Source organism: Lynx canadensis, chromosome D2, assembly GCF_007474595.2.
Source record: "Lynx canadensis isolate LIC74 chromosome D2, mLynCan4.pri.v2, whole genome shotgun sequence".
NCBI lineage: Eukaryota > Metazoa > Chordata > Mammalia > Carnivora > Felidae > Lynx > Lynx canadensis.
Window position 1 is genome coordinate 59,295,247 of NC_044313.2, and position 18,925 is coordinate 59,314,171.

At 37.0% G+C, this 18,925-nt stretch overlaps 1 protein-coding gene across 1 annotated transcript in view; it reads right to left on the reverse strand.

The window, feature by feature from the left end:
* Window positions 1-17,858, reverse strand: part of LRRTM3 (leucine rich repeat transmembrane neuronal 3) — a 159,690-nt gene extending 141,832 nt beyond the window's left edge. The window contains exons 1-2 of the mRNA XM_030334742.1: window positions 17,327-17,858; window positions 15,438-16,969 (exon numbers count right to left, since the gene is read on the reverse strand). Coding sequence (XP_030190602.1) covers window positions 15,438-16,969; window positions 17,327-17,330 — 1,536 coding nt within the window. The 5' untranslated portion in view covers window positions 17,331-17,858. The remainder of the gene's footprint in view (window positions 1-15,437; window positions 16,970-17,326) is intronic.
* Window positions 17,859-18,925: the final 1,067 nt, after the last annotated feature.

Consider the following 18,925-nt stretch of genomic DNA (forward strand, 5'->3'; position numbering starts at 1 on the left):
GTCTCACTCTGTTTCCCCAAAATAAATAAATGTAAAAAAAAAAAAAAGCCAGATAGTTAACATATATCGTAATGTTAGTTTCAGGTATATAATTTAGTGATTCAACACTTACATACAACACCTGGTGCTCATCACAATAAGTGCACTTTTTAATCCCAATACAACTGTAGAGTAGAGCAGGCTTTCCAGGAGCTGAACACAAGGGAGAGAGGGCTTTTCTGGGAGAGGATAGCTCAGGTTGGAGAACTAGGCAGACAGCAAAGACTACTGAAAAGATTACCTCAGTGTTTTCCTTTGTCCACGGCCAAATATTAAAAGTGCACAATAATTTAAGACTGCATTATATTTTTATATTTACTGGTGCAACCAAAACAACAACAACAACAACAACAACAAACAAACAAACAAACCTGGCCAGGAGAAACTGTTCACTAGCTATTACTGAGTCTCCCATGCTATCATATATACTAGAGAAGAAGTTCATCAAGGACTTCCCATGGCCATTCTTTGAATATGAAAAGGATTCTGTGTGGAGGGACGGATATTAGAAAGTAGATCTACAACTACACTCAACCATATGGATGAATCTCATGGAAGATAATGTTGAGCCAGAAAGAAGCAAGACTCAAAGAGAGAGTACAAATCTTCCTCTACTTATAATGAGTTACTTTATGATAAACCCACTATAAACTGAAAATATTGTATGTTGAAAAGGCATGTAATACACCTAACCTACCGAACATCATAGCCTAGCCTACCTTATATGTGCTCAGAGTACTGCACTAAAAGTGAAAACCAGAATAGTTGTCTGGGTAAAGAATGGGTGTTTACCCTTGTGATAGCATGCGTCACTGGAAGCTGCCGCTCTCTGCTGCCACCCAGCATCAGGAGAGAGTATCGCACTGCATATTGTTAGCCTGGGAAAATATCTAAATGTAAAATTTGAAGTATGGCTTCTACTGAATGCATATCACTTTCACACCCTAGTAAAGGTGAAAATTTTTTAGTCAAACCATTTTAAGTTGGGGACCATCTATACACACTTTATGATTCCATTTTTATAAAGTACTAACACAGATAAAGCTACCCTATGATGTTAGAAGTAATAGTAGTGATTATCTTGGAGATAGGACTAAACAGGAAGAACCGGAGTGGGATTTTGGAGTACTGATTTTTTCTGTTTCTTGGTCTAGACACAGAGAACACAAGCATGCCCAGTATCCACAGAGCTGTATACTGACAATGCACTCTTCTCTGTGTAGATATATGCCAACAAAACATTTTTGTTTAAGCTATAGAAATGTTTCCCATATGTTAGAATATTGCTAACCTAGTGTGCTTCTGCCATCCTTTCTCAACTTACCAGCACGTAGGAGAGAAATTAGTCACTATTTTCAAAGAGCACATTAGTTATTGGGTTTCAACTCCTTACCTTGTCCAATTTCTCTGAGTTACCCAACAGTTGTTTTTCTCCTCTGTGGTACAGAGCTATAAGATTGCCTTAAATACCTTGCCCTGAGGATTTCTCAATTCTGTGCTTAATGTTACCTGAAAGCCAGTGTCAATACTGAAAATAAAGAGGCTGGGAATCAAGGTCTAGATTGGCTTTTCAAGAGTTGTCTGGGAAAAAAAAATCAGACTGGGAAAGAATGTCTTGAAGGTATATCATGGAAAGATCCAATATGTTGAAATGGTATAGTCAGTTATTTATTTCAGACAGAGTAATTTCTCTCACACATGTGTTAAAGTGTAAAAAAAAATCTAGTAAGATTTAACACTTCAAAGTCATTAACTAACTAATTAACTAATGAATCCACATAACATCTCTATGAAGTTTGTGTTAAATACCTACCACTTCACAGATCTTGTGTCATTTAGAACCTCTTACAGTTCTTTTCATCTCTGCTCTTTTCAAAGTCTTTAAAATGAACTAATTATTATCATGTCTCCAGTGAAGGGCACATATCAAATTTCTCTCTTGGGAAGAGAAAAGCCAATGCTTTATGAAATGACTACAAAACCAGTTAAATAATTCAATGGCTTTCAAAATGATACCACTCCAAATTTCAAATATCCTTTACCCTCTGTTATGTTTTGTTTGCCTTAAGGAAAAACAAATCCATTTGAATGCCTGAACATAGTCGGTCCTCAATAAACGTCCATTGGAATTTCTTGATCATAACTCTTTGAATAAATTGCTTTGGATAATGAAGCTTCCATGTCACAGACTCGGTTGGAATTTTTGAAAACAGATTATATTGTGTACTGTTGTCCAAATGCCTAAATTAGTTCCCACTAGAAATGAATTAGGTGTTAAGTTACATAGGCCATTTATATTTATATAGGCCATTACTACAATAGTTAATAGCATGTTCCCTTCAGCACTGAGTGTGTGGGAGGTGTGATATGTCCATGTTTTGGGGAGGAAACAGAGAGAGCCATTAGAACATTTTAAAAAGAGGCTTGAAAGATAATGAAGTCAGTTCTTTAAGTAATATTTATGAAAAGAAAATGATGCTGAATTGTTAGAGAAAGACAATACTAAGATCAGATTTTTTTGCGTCTGTGATGGTGCTAGGCAAAATTGTTACAGGACAATAATTAATACAGCAATTCCATTAATGGATATTAACAGAGGGTTTCCAAATTTCTGGAAAGCACTTTTTAGATTGATCTAATGATTGCTTAATTAAACTCCAGAGATATTTAGTCATTTTCTATAGATTGCATATTTGGTAATATAAATGGTTCATGTGGGTCAACTTTCACTTGCATGGAAACTTGCCACATTGTGAAAACACCTAGTGAGAGAGAGGGGAATAACTTTTATCAAGCACCTGACGTGCCCACAAACATATGTCATCTCAGTTTATCCTCAAAATTGCCCTGGGATGTGAAGTACTGTTCCCATTTTACAGATGAGGAAACTGATGCCGTGCCATACTGCTAGTCTAACTAATCCAGAGTCTTTAATCTCTCCCCTACTCCATGAAATAAAAGCAATCTTCCATGAACAGATGTAATTTGAATACCTGCAGGTCCCATCTATTTTAAACTGGCTTTATAGGTGGTCATCTATGCACTCTGATCTACTGATTTAATAAAAACTTAGCTATAAGTACCTCTTCTGTTTATTTATTTATTTATTTATTTTTCATTTGTCTGCCCCCTCTTTCAGCCACACTCAGCTCACTCAGCTTGAATTCTGGCTGGCACGGGCAGTGCGGTCAAGGCTGCAGCTGTTAGCATCCCCTCCTCCCATGCTCATCATGAGTTCTGCAAATGAGCCCTGCAGACTGATATCGCGTTCTGCAGTTTATTTGACAAATAGCTTTTGTGGCCTTTGATTTTTCATATCACTCATAAATTCTGGCAACAGACTGGTTGTTTGTCAGATTCAAATTCCACACATTTGAAAGGAAAGGGTTGAAGATTTCTGCATTGAAAGTGGACTCTACCCTTAAGATTTATTTGTAAATTTTACTTAGAACTACTTTGAGAGGAACCTAGGATATTCCCCTGGCCCTGCCTAGCTGCAAATTATTTCTATCCTTATTCCATAAATCTTGATCATATGTCTTTTAAAATGTGCCTGAGAAATGGATTTCATGTTTATAGTGCTGGATTTTAGTGAGTCAAATTGTGTTTAGGCAGTATGTTTGCCTCTTCACGTTCTGTGTGACACTGGAGTAAAATGGAGACTTCGGTCATTCAGCTGCAGGCTCGAAGAAAGCCTGTTGTAACTGTGCATTTTAATTAACCGAATCAGCTGAGGAAATGTTGTCTCTCTACTGTGGTGTAGCTGTCTGCCTTGTAAAGTACCTCCCTGGATAAACAGAGGACTTCTATTTCTTAAACTGCCTTTCCCCCATGGTCTTTAAGAGTGTTGGGCTTTTTCTTTTTTCTTAAATTACAGGTGGAGAAGGTTTAATTAACTCTAAAATGATTCCCTCGTAAACTCAGTTGTATTTTTTACAACACTTTGAGCTACAGTATAGTTACTGCAGGATGCATGCTGTTATTGGAGCACACAGAAACATTTATAAACCTAAATCTGTTTTGCCATATTACCAGAGATGGCATCTGCACTTGGGTACAGTTGAAATACAAATTGAAGATCAAATAGGTTTTTTTTTTTTAAACTAATCAGTGGGCTACTGTGAGCTGAGCCAACAAAATGGGAATAATTTAACCATTGATTATTTCTGTGCAACACACTGCTAGATGTTAAAACTGAGTTGAATATGAAGAGATAGTCATGGTTCAAAGAGTTATGTGCAAATTTGACCTCTGGAAAAATAATTTGTGAGCTTGGTATTGAAAAGAGCTGAATACATCCTACTGAAAACTTCTTGCCTGTATAATGGGTTATAGGTTACTTTCATTCAGCTGTCACTCTATGCAGAATTTTGTGAATCTGAAGCAGACTAGTGTTGGGGCGCCTGGGTGTCTCAGTCAGTTGAGCATCCAACTTCAGCTCAGGTCATGATCTCACCGTCCGTGAGTTCTGGCCCGCATCGGTATCTGTGCGGACAGCTTAGAGCCTGGAGGCTGCTTTGGATTCTGTGTCTCCCTCTCTCCCTGCCCCTCCCGCACTTGCGCTCTGTCTCTCTGTCTCTCAAATATGAAGAAAACTAATAAAAAAAGTAAAAAAAAATGAGCAACGTCATTTCTATTTCTGAAATTAAATTACTGTTTACAAAATTACAGTTCTTAATTTATAGAACTAAACAAAGCTGTTGAATAAAAATCATTTTTCGACTCTATTTTAAATTAAATTATTAGACTGTGTCATTTTAATTACTGCTTTTCTAAGAGATAAAAAATCACCAGTATTTTCCTTTCAATACAGTCAGAAGGTATATATTTAAGTAGTAGAGGCTGACTTATAAATAAAAGTTGGACAGAGGGAAAAATTGAAAGAAATTCAAGTTGAGCTGAGAGAGATGAAATTCAATGAAAAGCAGGAAAAGGATGAAGAGAGGGAGGAAAGCAGAGACCCAACAAAGGGCAGATGCCTCAATCCTATGTGATCAAGTCTGCTGTCTGCATCATCAATCAAGAGAGAAAAAAAGATGAGCATTACTAATTATCAACTTCTGAGTATTTGATGTTTGAAGTCTCCAGTAGAATAGTTACTTTGAAAATGTGTATATTCAGGAAGCCAAAGACCTCTGACCTAGTGTCCGAGATAGTGTAGAGTGGTCCCTGTGTTTGGTAGGAGAGGTGTGGCCTTGGAATGTATTTAAGGCAGAACGTTTTTGGAACTGAGGACAGGATGAGCAGACATCCACAGTAATGAGAAAAGGATCTTTCCCAAGAGGCAGTGGACAAACAGCAGTCACAAATATATGGCTTTTACAACAAAAGATGACTCACTAAAATCAAGATGTATTCATACTTAGAATTAATATTTTTTTCTTTGTCTCACAATATTTTTTAGCTCTTAGTCACTTTAACATACCCGCTAAATTGTTCATTTCCTTGGTAACTATCAAAAGAAAATCATTCGTAGGTTCTTTGTAACATGGATGCATTTAAATCAGAACATTATTTTTAAAAACTGTACTTATATCAGAATTTTTTGAAACCAATTTTTGAAGCCAATTAAATGGTAAATGAGAAGACTGCATATATGAAAATGTATATGTTAAGTAAAAACACAAAATGTATATATGGACTATAAAATAAATATGAACTTGACAATAACCTTATCATAATTACTAGAAAATCAATTCAACAGACAACTACCATGAATAAAAAACTGTACCAATCAATCATCATTGGTAGAAGAAGAAAATTTAAAAAAATAGTTCATTTCCTCCAAAAGGATATACAGACACATTAATAACTCTAACACAGACAAGTGGTCATGTAGTCACCAACAGGGATAGAAAATACCATGTAAAACAAGGAAGGGCCAGATTAAGAAGACTTCTGAAATGAGTGAAATTGTAATTGGATTTGTAGAAAGGCTCCAAGATTGACAGGAGGACTTGGAAGTGAAGAAAGTCATTCCTCAAAAAGGATATAGCTTGAGTAAAAGCGCAGAGGTAAGAAAGCACCTGTACTTCAAAAATTGACCAGTGCTAAAGCATGGAAAATGGCATGCAAGTAAAGGTAGAGTTGCATTTGGGCTTTGTTGGGAGGTTTCGGATATTGGTTTTACATACCACATTACTCTTTAGTATTAACCATGTGCTTAGATGCCCTTGAACAATTTAGATTCTAATCCTTGAAAGTCTGCCAGGTATCTCTTATTCCATTAAAAATAAATAGATAGTGGGGCACAACTGTTAAAGCATACTATGGTACTGAAAGTTTTAGCAGTTAGAGAAGGTTACTATTATGTGCCAAACTTTGTACCAAGTAATTTTACCCATGTCATCTCATTTAATCACATAGGGGCTTTATGAGTATTAAATTAAGTAATACACACAGTGTGCCATAACAGCGTACGTACAGATATTCAAGAAATGCTGATTCTTTGCCCTCTTGCAACAATCAGGTGATGATTAAATATATATGGCTTTACACATTTTTTTAAGATGAAGAGGCTATGACTCAAGATTTTGTAGTTACGAAGTCTCAGAACCAGAATCCAAACTGATTCTTTTTGGTTCCACGGCCCAAGTTCTTTCTAGTATACCATATTGTTTGTCAGTGAAGAAATACTAAGCCTTGTATAGTGGCAACTTACTGAAGATATTTCTCAAACTATAGTTTACTGAGTAAAACCTGGATTATTTACTCTACCTTGGTGTCTTTGGTAAGTTCCAGCCTCATGTTTGAGAAAAATTTAGAGGTATCTATAATAAAGGATGATTTCAGAGGTGCTTACAAACCCTTTTGCCCTCAGAAGTACTTTCCCCAGCCCTGCTGGTTATGCCTGATCTTATATCTGACTTTCTCACCTTTAGCTAAAGGTTTTTTATCCCTATTTAAATGTAAGTGCCCTCAAGAGGAACAATAATACTGGTCTAGATCTGGGAATAGATATTTGGTAAGGAATAAGGAATTGAAAGAGCCTGGAGTACCATTGGATGGAGGAATTTCGCTGTGGATAATCCTTGTAAAGGGAGAAAAGTCATGGGAATGGGAGGCTGGGAAGACAGAAGGCAGATATCCCAGACTTGACTAGATTGTGCTCTAGAGACAAATTCAGTCTGTCTGATTGCTCCAACCATAAAACTGATAAATTATCCTGTGACTTTCTGACAGGATCAAAATTTGAGTGGGTATTCTAGAAAAACAGGCAAAGTGGTACATTTGGACTGGGAAAAGATCTGTAGGCAGAAAACAGCACAAAACAAAACAACCATAAAACAAACAAAAGAAACCTCTCCGTTAGAAATGGAAAAATGGAAGGAATGCGAAGCTTACATTTAAGAATATGATGGTAAACTTGGAGAGTAAATCAGATGTCATGAAAGTAAACTACAGGATGCTCATCATTTATGATTATTTTTAAGATTAAGAAAGATATAATATGAACTCTGGACTCTTTTTTTTTTTATCTGCCTTGACCTTTTCTTTTTAATTTACAGCTAGCTTAATGCTTTTACATTTCAGTATAAACTAATAAAGACCCCACACATCTCTGTGTGTTAGACCATAAAAACAACCAAAGTGAAGCCCATAAAAATATATGTAGATTTTTACATTTTACTACTCAATCCTCCCTGTAAAAGTCCATAGGACTAAGTGTGTGCTGCCATTTAATGGCATGAGATGGGCTGGAATGGATGCCACAGGCTGGGAAGAATATGATGCTGGCAGGTTAGAATTTAGCTAGCAGAGGGATATCCCAATGGTAAATCACTGGATATTATTTCCAAATGGGAATGGGAGATATAGAATTTAGCTTCAGAAGCATGTGTGAGTGAGGCAGGAATTATTTTAGGCCAGTCCTGTAAAGAAGGGACAAGGTATAGGAGTAATGGATAAAACTTCGAGGAAAACAGAGTCAATCTAAGGACTCTTCTTACATTAAAAACAAATAAACAAAAAAGCCCTGCATAGACACTCCTGGCACATAAGGACTCCATTACACAAGAATACACATACATTCACAAATGTGAATTCACATAAAAAATGTGAATTATCACCTTTTAGGATGGATATGCGTTTTCCTTCTAAACATCTACAACATGCCTTGTTTGGTGGAAAACATGATATACTTATATAATATCACCTGTGCTGTATTAAACAGATCTTTATTCTATTTTAGTCATCATTTAGTGATGTTACCTAACCTTCCACTGGATAAATGGCAGGCTCTCCATCAAGTATTTATGCCTTGTCACTTTAAAATTTTGTACAAATTGTGCAAAGCCCCTTTAACAAATCAATGAGTACAAGCCAACACTGACCCTTAAGTGATGAGTTAGTTTTTAAACTCCTTAGAGGATTTTCACTGTTGTGATCCTATAATGCTTTTATCAGAGGTTTTTAAAGTTACCCTACTGCTTCAGCCTCATCATGATATATTCTACAAGTTTCCTTTAAATATTCTTGTGAGATTCTGGTTGTTTGCTTTAAATGGGGAAGGGGTGGGGCGCCCGGGTGGCGCAGTCGGTTAAGCGTCTGACTTCAGCCAGGTCACGATCTCGCGGTCCGTGAGTTCGAGCCCCGCGTCAGGCTCCGGGCTGACTCGGAGCCTGGAGCCTGTTTCCGATTCTGTGTCTCCCTCTCTCTCTGCCCCTCCCCCGTTCATGCTCTGTCTCTCTCTGTCCCAAAAATAAATAAAAAACGTTGAAAAAAAAATTTTAATTAAAAAAAAAATGGGGAAGGGGTAAGCATGTTCCTTCTTTCAGACTGTATAACAGATCAATATTAATGCCATGAACCAATTTTTACCTACATTTGGGGATCACCCAGTTGAAGCCATGAATACTACTTGATAGTATAGCCTCACTATCATATAGTTTATCCATTGTCTAAGAACATTTTTTTACCCCCACTTCATTAATAAGTTTGAGCCCCAAGAGTGCTGAATAAGGATTTGTATTTAATGAAGTCCTTTGCTCTTCAGTGGCAACATGTATTTTACACCCTGAACAGATCTAATTAGTGCAATGAAGCTTTAACAGAAATTGCCTTTGCTAAATGTAGAATTTGCCTTATCATTTTATATGTGAGCCCCCCCCCCACCAATTTGCATTTTATTCCTGAGAAGACAAAAATTCTGATTGTTGGTATAAATGTTTTTGATTGGTGGAATGTAGTTGGACACTCCCATATATAAAGTCCTATATTTTGTTTTCTAGGAGGTAATTAAGAAGGAAAATAGAAGTAGGCTTTAATGCTTTTCTAACCCATGATTCAACTATATTTCAGCCAGACTTAAATCTTGTTTCATAATTTATTTTTTAATTATTATTAGAGATAGGTGACTCCTCTGAGTGAGGTGACCAAATTGTGTTGGTTTCTATGAAGGAAGACTGTGTTTGGTGAGATAAAACAATTTTTTTTTGCATATGTGAAGTAGGTAGCAACAGTTTAAGGGTGGGAGAAAGGTATAAAGGAAATTTCTTCTTGGGGGATAGGGAGTGGGATCCCCTGGCAAATAAAAGGAAAATATCAAGAATTGTCAAGAAAGTTACCAATTTTCATTACAACATTTGCTGGATAGGATAAGATAGAAGCACTTTTACTTTTTTTCAATAAAATGGATTATTATTGCATATGGGGTTTTGTCATTAGAAAGTACAGTTGTAAAATAGATTGCCTCTGCTTAGTCTTTCATTGTGACTCAGATAGTCTGTATTCCTGGAATTCTTCTTACATGTTTAGAAGACCTAACTCAAGAACATCCACCAATAATCCTATGAAGGTAAAACAGCATAAAATTCACTAATACTTTTTCCACTGAAAAACCACTACCTTTTCTCTGTACTTTAGAGATTTCAAAGAAACTTAGCTGTCAAAAAGCAACAGTTAGTTTGTCTATTTAAATTATAAGAATTTTGGAAATGCATGTACATAATTTTTGGTAAGACAAGCTGCATCCAGTGGAGAAAGATTTGTGATTACATTGGTCATTTATCTGATGAAAGGCCAACAAAGAATAGTATTTAATTTGCCTAAGTGAATAGGGTGCTACTCACAAAAAAAAGCCTTTGTGTTTTTATGCTTTTTTTAATACAGGGATTTTCAGTGACAGTAATTGATAAAGACGATAGCAATTTCTGTATTAGGAGAAGATTTTGGATAGTCTTTGGGGAAAACAAAGAAACAAAGTAGATGTCATGTGATTGATACCTGGAACGTATGCTAACCCTACTGTAACAAGTTATGAGCAATTACTTTTTGCTCAATAATGATGTCATCTTGCCATAAATGTTAAACAACAAGCGCTCAAAATATTGATACTAGAAAAGGGATGGACAGGTAACCTATGTTGTTTGAAAGTCCTCACTATAATGACCTGATTTGGTACACAGTTAGAATTTTTATTTACTTTGATAAGCTTTTGGTTCATTGTTCTCTAGTTGGTATCTTTATTTTATGTCTAGTATACATTGTGATCATTATTAATAAACTCCTAGACTCTGATAACATGGGGTTGAAGAAACTTTGATTTATGGAAAGTAAAGGTCAAAGACAAACTAAGTTCTAGAGTAGCTTCCTAGTCTCAGAATTCGCATTCATGTAAAATGGTTTTGGGCTTCTGTAACATAGAGGTTAGTGATATCTTTTGCCCCAGGTCAGACATAGAACACCAGCAACCACACCTGAGTATCTCACCAAGTGCTCTTTGAAAAGAAAAAGCATTTGCCATTGTAGAGTTAGCAGAGTACTTCTCTAGTTGTGTTCTTTCAATAACCATGTGAAGTCAATAATACGTGCCCATTTACAGATGGGGAACTTGAAATTGAGAAAAGCTAAGAAATTTGCCTCAAATCATTAGATTAGCAAATGTCAGAGAAACTTGAATCTAAGGCCCATACTGTACCATAAAAAAGAACTGTAAACTAGATTTATGTAGATTTTCTGAGTAATATTTCTATTTTATTCTACACAAGTATGCAAAAATCACCGATGCTTTGGAGATGAAGCAAAATTTGGGTCCAGTTCTGTAAGCTATTACAGTTAGGTTAGGTGAACTCACTTTCACCTATATATTATTTTTTTCTTAGTTTTTAAGAGTCATTTAATACAAGCTATTTAACTTCCATCAATTCTGTTTCTCTTACAATGTTTGTAATTCACATTTACTCCTATAGTTCATGTTCATGGTTTCTTCTAACCTTGTCTGATTTTTAACATAGGCAGGTATGAAAGTACAAGTACAGAAAAACTCTGTGGGTTTGCTACAGATCCAGATACCAATGAGAACTCAGGGAAAAGGGAATGGAAGAAACAACACAGTTTCTGAGTTTTTTATTTCTCATGGCTCAATTCTCATTTGTCATATCTGGAACTCATTTTTTCTTAGGCTTCATGGCTGGATGCTTGTTTCTGATGCTGGTCTAATCCACATGTTAAATAAACTATTTAAGTTCTTTTCTTGGTAAATGTCAAGGGAAGAGAGGATATTTCATGCACCTACAACATCGTAATATCCCTTGCCAAATTTACGAATCTGACTCTGCATTATCCTTCCTCAGAAGGAGAGCATAATTTCATTATCCATGAATCATCACCTCTTAGACTGTAACATCATTGTCAGAGAGCCTAATAGAACCAGTGTTCAGCTGGCTGAGAAGGGGGAGGGTTGGGGAGAGCACTGGGGCAAAGCACAGGTCACTGGCATGATCAAGAAACTGGAGAGTTCTAGAGCTGAAGGGGAGGCTTCCCTCACCTGATAGCTCAGATATTCCTATGGACTAGTAAATAACTGATGCTGATTCTTTCAATATTAATATGGAAATTTGTCTTTCTGAATCTAAATTACATTATATTTCAGTATCCTGCCTATGGAAAATATTAACCCATTTAATGAAAATTTCAGAATATCTGGGCAATGCCAATGAGTATAAATACTTTAAAGAATTTCTTATCTATTCTTAGGACATTCTTACTTGCTCTTCATCTATGGACACATTTCTAGCCCTCAGTACCAGTTCTTGTGGCCTCTAGGCTAATTACTAAGTACGTCAATATGCAAAATATAACTTAAAAATTACACTATATTTACCAGAGAGATGAATTAAATAAAATCCGAATCTGATTCACAGATCAAAAAATATATGTTTTAAATCATGTTTACGTAAGGATTCAGGATTAGAAACACTGAATAGGTGTATGAATAACTGTGGTTAGTCCAACTGGCCACTGGAGGTCACTCCTGCTCCACAGAAATACAGTTTATTGCCTGTATACTTAGAGAGTTGACTCACCAAATCAAGTAAAAAATGGTTTAAATTTTTTGAAAAAATGTAATGTCAACAGTCTTGGAAAATATAAACTCATTTAAAAGGAATATATATTGCATACGTATTGCTTAGAAGACTGTGGCACTGGGACTATTAAAGCCGTGCTGCAGTAGCACTGTGTACTGGGGCTCATAAAAATGGGGGGAATAACATGCAGTTCAGTGACTAAACCGCATTTCTTCTCTCTCTGGTAAAGCATTCAAAGTATTGACTGAATCCATTCTGCATTGACGCATCTGTGTTGTGTAGTTCAATAGGTCAGGCTGTTTATTTAACTGTTGTCACCTTTGAGGGAAGTCAGATACTTCATGTAAATTTGGAATAGAAAATGGAATACCAATTATATTTCTCTAATATACAATGAGTTTGAAATACTGAATGAAAATAGACTTACAGTATGTAGTCCAGAAAGTACCATGCAGTCAGGATGAGAACAACAACTTTTGAGCAGGAGAGCATTGACCAAGTTGACTTTGTTAAATTCATGGTGGTGAACTAGTTATTGTCTAGCCTACAAGAGTTATATATTTGTGATCAGAAGATCCTGAGAACTAGGGTAGCTTCATTCCCAAAGTTTGGGGGTGGTGGTGGTTCTTTTTAAGAAATATTTCATATCCTGAATCAAATAACATTTAAAATCTAAGGGATTTTATTTTGGTTCTATTATTGAATTTATAAATAAATTTAGGCGTTAAAAAATGACCAGCCTTTAAAACGTTGGTCATTTATTTAATCTAACACATGAAGTGGCTTTGAATTTTAGAAACACTTTCAATACAACAAACATATTTTATATATACCAGTAGGATCACAGCAGTGAGATCTGCAAGAATTCAGAAAGATAAGTACAAATATACCTTGCCTGAATTTATTTGGTATCTGTGACAAATGAGGCAAAAGGTCAAGTCAAAGAATAGAAATGGGCTTTTTCACTTTAACACTGCATTTAATTAATACAATCATCTTTAGTACAGATAAAAATGAGGCTGATCAAAGAAATTTTCTTTTTGAAATGGAATATGTATTTACTGACATTATATGAAAAATGCAAAATTACAACTTCAGTGAAAAACATCACAGTAGGCTCAGTCATCCAGTTCATAGTACTGTAAGGAAGTATCTGCATTATTAATCAATTGGGAATCTGTGACTATTTACCATTAATAAGTATACATTCAACAATTATCCTGGGTAAATATATATCCTGGGTAAATAAATATATTGTAGCTATGATGCTTTTCTGAACTGGCATCTCTTTTAAGATTTAATCAAAATCATAGTACTTTGAGAAATCCACTTTAAATGTCCCCTTTCCTTTATTGCTTATAAAAGTATGATTTTTTATAATCTGGCTTCCTTGCAATTATATTTCATGGTGACTTGCCTAGGTTTTTCCTCTCAGCATATGAAAAGACTTCAAACTATATAAAAAAGCTGGTTAAAAAATAGCCATCCACTTTTTCTTTTTTGCTGCAGTGATTTTGTTTTGAAAGAACAGGGACGTGGTTAAAGATATGGGGCTTGGCAAGCCAAATTAAATGAAACAGACTCAATGTTGCAATTCCTGATTTTTGCTCCTGTAATAGGATTGTTCATTTTGGAGGTTGAAAGAGGATACAATACAGACCAAAAACATTTTTCTAAAATCTTAATGAACTGTGGTCAAAGTTACTTAAATACAGAAGGCATGATATTTGTGCTGCAGTCAATAAACTTTCACCTACGACATAAAAACATGCATGCAGTTTGCAGATTGCCAGCAGGGTCCGTACAGATTCATACTGATGGATGAGTTCACAATATAGATGAACATAGGGACACTGTAATGTCAACAATAGAAAAGCAAAAGACAACTGCCATAGGGTTGGTATTTTTTCCTCTAAGATTTTATACCTTTATTAAGGCGTTATCAAAATCATTCTTTTCAGTGAAGCTGTTGGTGGAAGGCATGTCTTGGAATGTGTTCTCTCTTATGCCTCTGAATGAAGTGTCAGTCATTAGGGGACTAGTGTGTGCAGGACACATAATGGAACACAACAGGACTGTCTTACAAATCCCAGACAGAAGAACAGACAAAGCTAAAGATTCCACTCACTACATTAGAGTCCTTGAAAGAACTGGAAAGAAATTCTGGTAAGCTCCCAGCCACAAGCAAATAGCAAGCTGCCTTCCCATTTGCAAGCCTCATCTCTGAAAACTCCCTAAGGTGAGGAACAGTGGAGAAATCTGCCTCCTCAAATTTGCTTCTTGGTTATTTAATTAAAAAAATTTCTTTTTAAATTTAGGCTAATTAAAGGCTAGGAGAAATTGACAGTGAAAACTCTGATTCGATTTTACAAGAATGGATTTCAGAGATAAGGCTTCAAGTCTAAAACTTTGTATTTTTTACCATCTCCTCACATTTTTCAGTTGTCTATTTGCAGCATTTTAACCCTTCAACACTTTTCCCTAGGCTTGCTTTACTGTAATTCAAACACCTCTGGAAACTGCCCGTGGCGCTTCTTTAACCCAGCACCATCATTTGATAGTTTCCTTCAATTTTCTTTTTAAGCCAGACAGTGTTTTTAGGCTCTGTTTCTAAATGTTCCTGTAGTCAAGCATTCTCCTGGAATCAGTTCAAGCTTCAAGTACCTGGGATCATTCACTTTTTCCTTGATTCACCAGTGAACTACAAACCTTCTAGAACTGTAGATTTGGTCCCACCCCAAGGCAAATAACAGCAGAGGTGGGGGACTACTTATGAAAGAAGTTTTATCTTAAAACAAGTGAGATATTAATGCAATCAATCAAGAGTCTTATACAATAGGCATTCTATTAAACCAGAGTTTGAGCTTTGCATTGATTGTGGTATTTAAATTTCAGTGGGTTGATTTTGTACCAGAGGAAAATGACCAGTATTATGAATGTACTAAAATGGACCAGGAAGGACCTTGCCAGCAAAGCAGGAGGGAGAGGGAAGGGGAGGGGGCACCACGTTCCCTTTATAGTCACCAGAGTTCAATAAAGCACCACTTATTTCCCAGCTTTTAAGAGCGCTTTTATCACAATGGTTCATACCTCACACTCCCTGGAGCCTGATTTGTTATAGGTGCAGGGTCCCGTCCCATTCAGCAGCATCTCGCTGGTCTCCGTGTTGGTGGGTTTGTAATCTACATAAAATTCCTGGGTGCTGGGAGTCATTTGCTTTAGGGACTGTCTTTTCTTTTTCCTGTGCCTTCGCATGAGGGAGCGCTGCTGCAGCTGCTTCATGCTCGCAGGGTACCGCTTCCATGACACGTAGATAACGAGCAGGATGACGAGCACGGACAGGAAAAGGGCCACGCTCCCTGCGATGATTTTATGGAAAGAGATGTGCTCAGTGTCAGCATCAGTCTCTGGGCCAGGCTCCGTGGCTCCCACCGTGGGGGGCAGAGGGGGTTTGCTCTCGTGCTTCGGCCTGGGGAGTTTAGGCTTAAATGTCGGCTTTGGGAGAGCCCTAGCCAGATCAAACCTCTCCGTGGTACTTTTGCCACAGATGCTGTAGTTCTTCACTGCATCGATCACGTTTACTCCTTGCAGCTCTTTGGGACTGGCACAGATAATTGTATTCTCCCTCAGACCTTTAAAACTTTTCAGCCAATTTACCAGAGAACAAATATTTCTGCTGCATTCCCATATATTCCCGGCAAGACTGATGTCATTGAGAGATATCCAAGAATCCAAAATCTCTTGACCAATAAATGTGAGCTTATTGGAATCCAGGTTGAGGCGCTGCAGATTTGGGACACACTGGAAAACACTAGGTCCACTAAAAGCTTCAATCTCATTGCCTGACAAATCAAGCCTTTGTAACGAGCTCCAGGTCCAGGACATGGTCTGTCCTATGACACTGATTTTATTCCACTGCAAGTAAAGGTTCTGAAGGCTCACCAACCTTGGAAAAAGGGCCAGGTTGAGCTTAGAAAATTGATTGTGCTCCAGGTGAAGTTCTTTGAGTCTGATCATGCCAGCAAAGACATTCCTGGCTAAACTTCGGATCCGGTTATATCCCAGGTCCAAAAGTTCCAGATTGCGGCAGTCTTGGAATATTCGCACAGGGATGGTTCTCAGGGAGTTAGACCGTAAATGTAAACTCAGCAGCTTCCGCAAGCCCCGAAACTGTTCAGATCCCAGAGAATGCAGCTGATTATAGGACAGATCCAAGTTCCTTAAATTTGTCACAGGTCTGAAGGTATTGTTGAGAAAATAGGAGATTCTGTTGGAACTCAGAATCAACTCTTTGAGTCTGCGTATTCCATTAAAAGCATTCTCATCAATATTGCTGATATGGTTATGGTCAAGGTACAGCCAGGTGAGCTGGTTGAGCCCTTTAAATTGATTATACTTAAGTTTTTGAAGGCTGTTATAGCGAAGGGACAAACCTAAGCAACCAGCAGATATACTTGAGGGTATCTCCTGTAATTTCTGAGATTCACAATATACCATTTTGCCTTCACACCTACAGCCCTTAGGGCATCCTCGTTCGGCAGAAGAAAGCATTGTCAGTAAGACAGTGGGGGCTATAACCAGTGCTACAGCTGATCCGCTCAGTAGCCTAATTACATTGAAACCTGGAAATAAAAACAACTTAGAAAAGTTATCCCCCCAAAAAGGAATTCATTTATTTTTAATCAAGCAAAAATAGGCATGTATTTTCTTTTTTAAAAATTTAAATCTAAATAACAACATTTAATACCAAATATCACCTCCATGAAATGTAAACAGAATTGTTTTAAGGGTTTTTTTTTTTTTAGTAGTTAAGCAAGGAAACGTGTCCACTAAGCAATTGAATTTATAGTCTTAAGGACAGAAAGGTAATCTCTAAAATAATTAAGGCAGAATTACAACACAGACTAAAGGGTTTTGTTTTTGTTTTTGTTTTCGTTTTTTTTTTTTAAGAAGGAAAGAAGAAAAATGACAAAACATACCCATCCTTTGTATTGTTCAAAGGTCGTCCTTAGGTCTTTTGCTTTGGCTTAAGGGGCCACTTGCATGACAGCCCCTGTCAGCTGCACTGTAGTGAGTCAGGGCTCGCTGACACCCAGGAAGAAAAATTGGACCCCTTGGGAGATGGACCGATTTTGGAACATTATTCTTTGCCAGCCACGCAGAACACTCCAAGAACAAATAAATTCCAATACCGCATTTGTAGCAAAACATCAAAATCTTCCTAGGTAATAGGATCTTCGTGGATATTACGTTTTTGCATCTTTACAGTTTTTTTGGGGGGGGGTCGTTAAAAAAAAAAACCCAAAAACTGGCTTCTACAATTTCTTCTTATCGGAAAGCATGATGTATTCCTCCCGGCAACGTGGGGCTACCTGAGCTGCCACATCTGTATTCCATAGCCCAGCATTCTGGTGGTGAGCACCCACTTCAGCCACAGAGCTGCGTTGGAGCCCAGGAGGCAGGAGAGCCCCGTACCGCACACACGCTCAGCTCACTTCTGCAGACTGTCATTCTGAAAGCTGCTCGGACTGTTGCTTTGGTTTCAGTGAATGCAGTCTTATGTAAAGCTGCCCCCAGTGGTGAAGAACATTATGGGCATGTGCAGAAATGCCTCTCTTTTATCTTGCAAATGAGCAGGCTCTCTGCTGGAAAATGAATGATTCTTTTGGGTGGCTCAATGGGAACTGAATGGTCACCGTAATCAATAACTAGCAACATTTTCTGTAATTTCCGAGTCTTGTTTTACAATTTGGCAATGTCTTTATTGTCTGCGTCCCCTTAATCGCTAATCATGTACTGCCTAGAGTTTTTCTGGAGCTTGACATTAAGTTTACAGACCGAATGTCAATTTTTCTTCACCTCAACATAGGCTTTGAGCTGAAATTTATAAAGTGAGTTACTGAGCTTTTCACAGAGAAGCATTAACTGCCTGCCCATTTGACCCCTTGGAGTCACAGTGATTGTATTATGCAAGGTGTCTCAGGATGCTAGAACACATTTTGGAATAGAGGGGATAACTAATGACATATAAATTAATGTGTCCAATAGCCTTTCTGGTTTTCCTACAAAAGAAATAATTGGTTTAATGACTTATGGCTGAATTTGATGTTTTGGTTGCTATCATTTGTAATTAGAAGAGAAACTCTTTTTAGTGCAAGTAGAAGAATCAAGAGATCATTTGGTTCAGTTTACTGATGCTGCTATTTGTTGTCCATTTATTAGATGCTGCTAATAATATTTATCGAACACTTCCTAAGTTGTTGTAAATGAGCTATCTTGTATCTCTAAACAATATTATGATGTAGGTCCCATTATAACCTTCATTTTAAAGATGAGGAAACTGAGACTTGGAGAAGGAACTTGCTGAAATTCATAATGTTAGTAAGTGGCAGAGCTGAGATTCAAAACCGTACCTCTCTCAGACTAGAACCTCTAACCACTAGATGATTATGCTTCAACAACAATGTTATCTTCATCTTAAAATGAGTCAGATGAAAATTAGGCTGATGAGGACACTGGGGCAAGGAAGCTGCGATAAAACATAATAAAATAAAATAAAATAATAAAATTCTTGATTC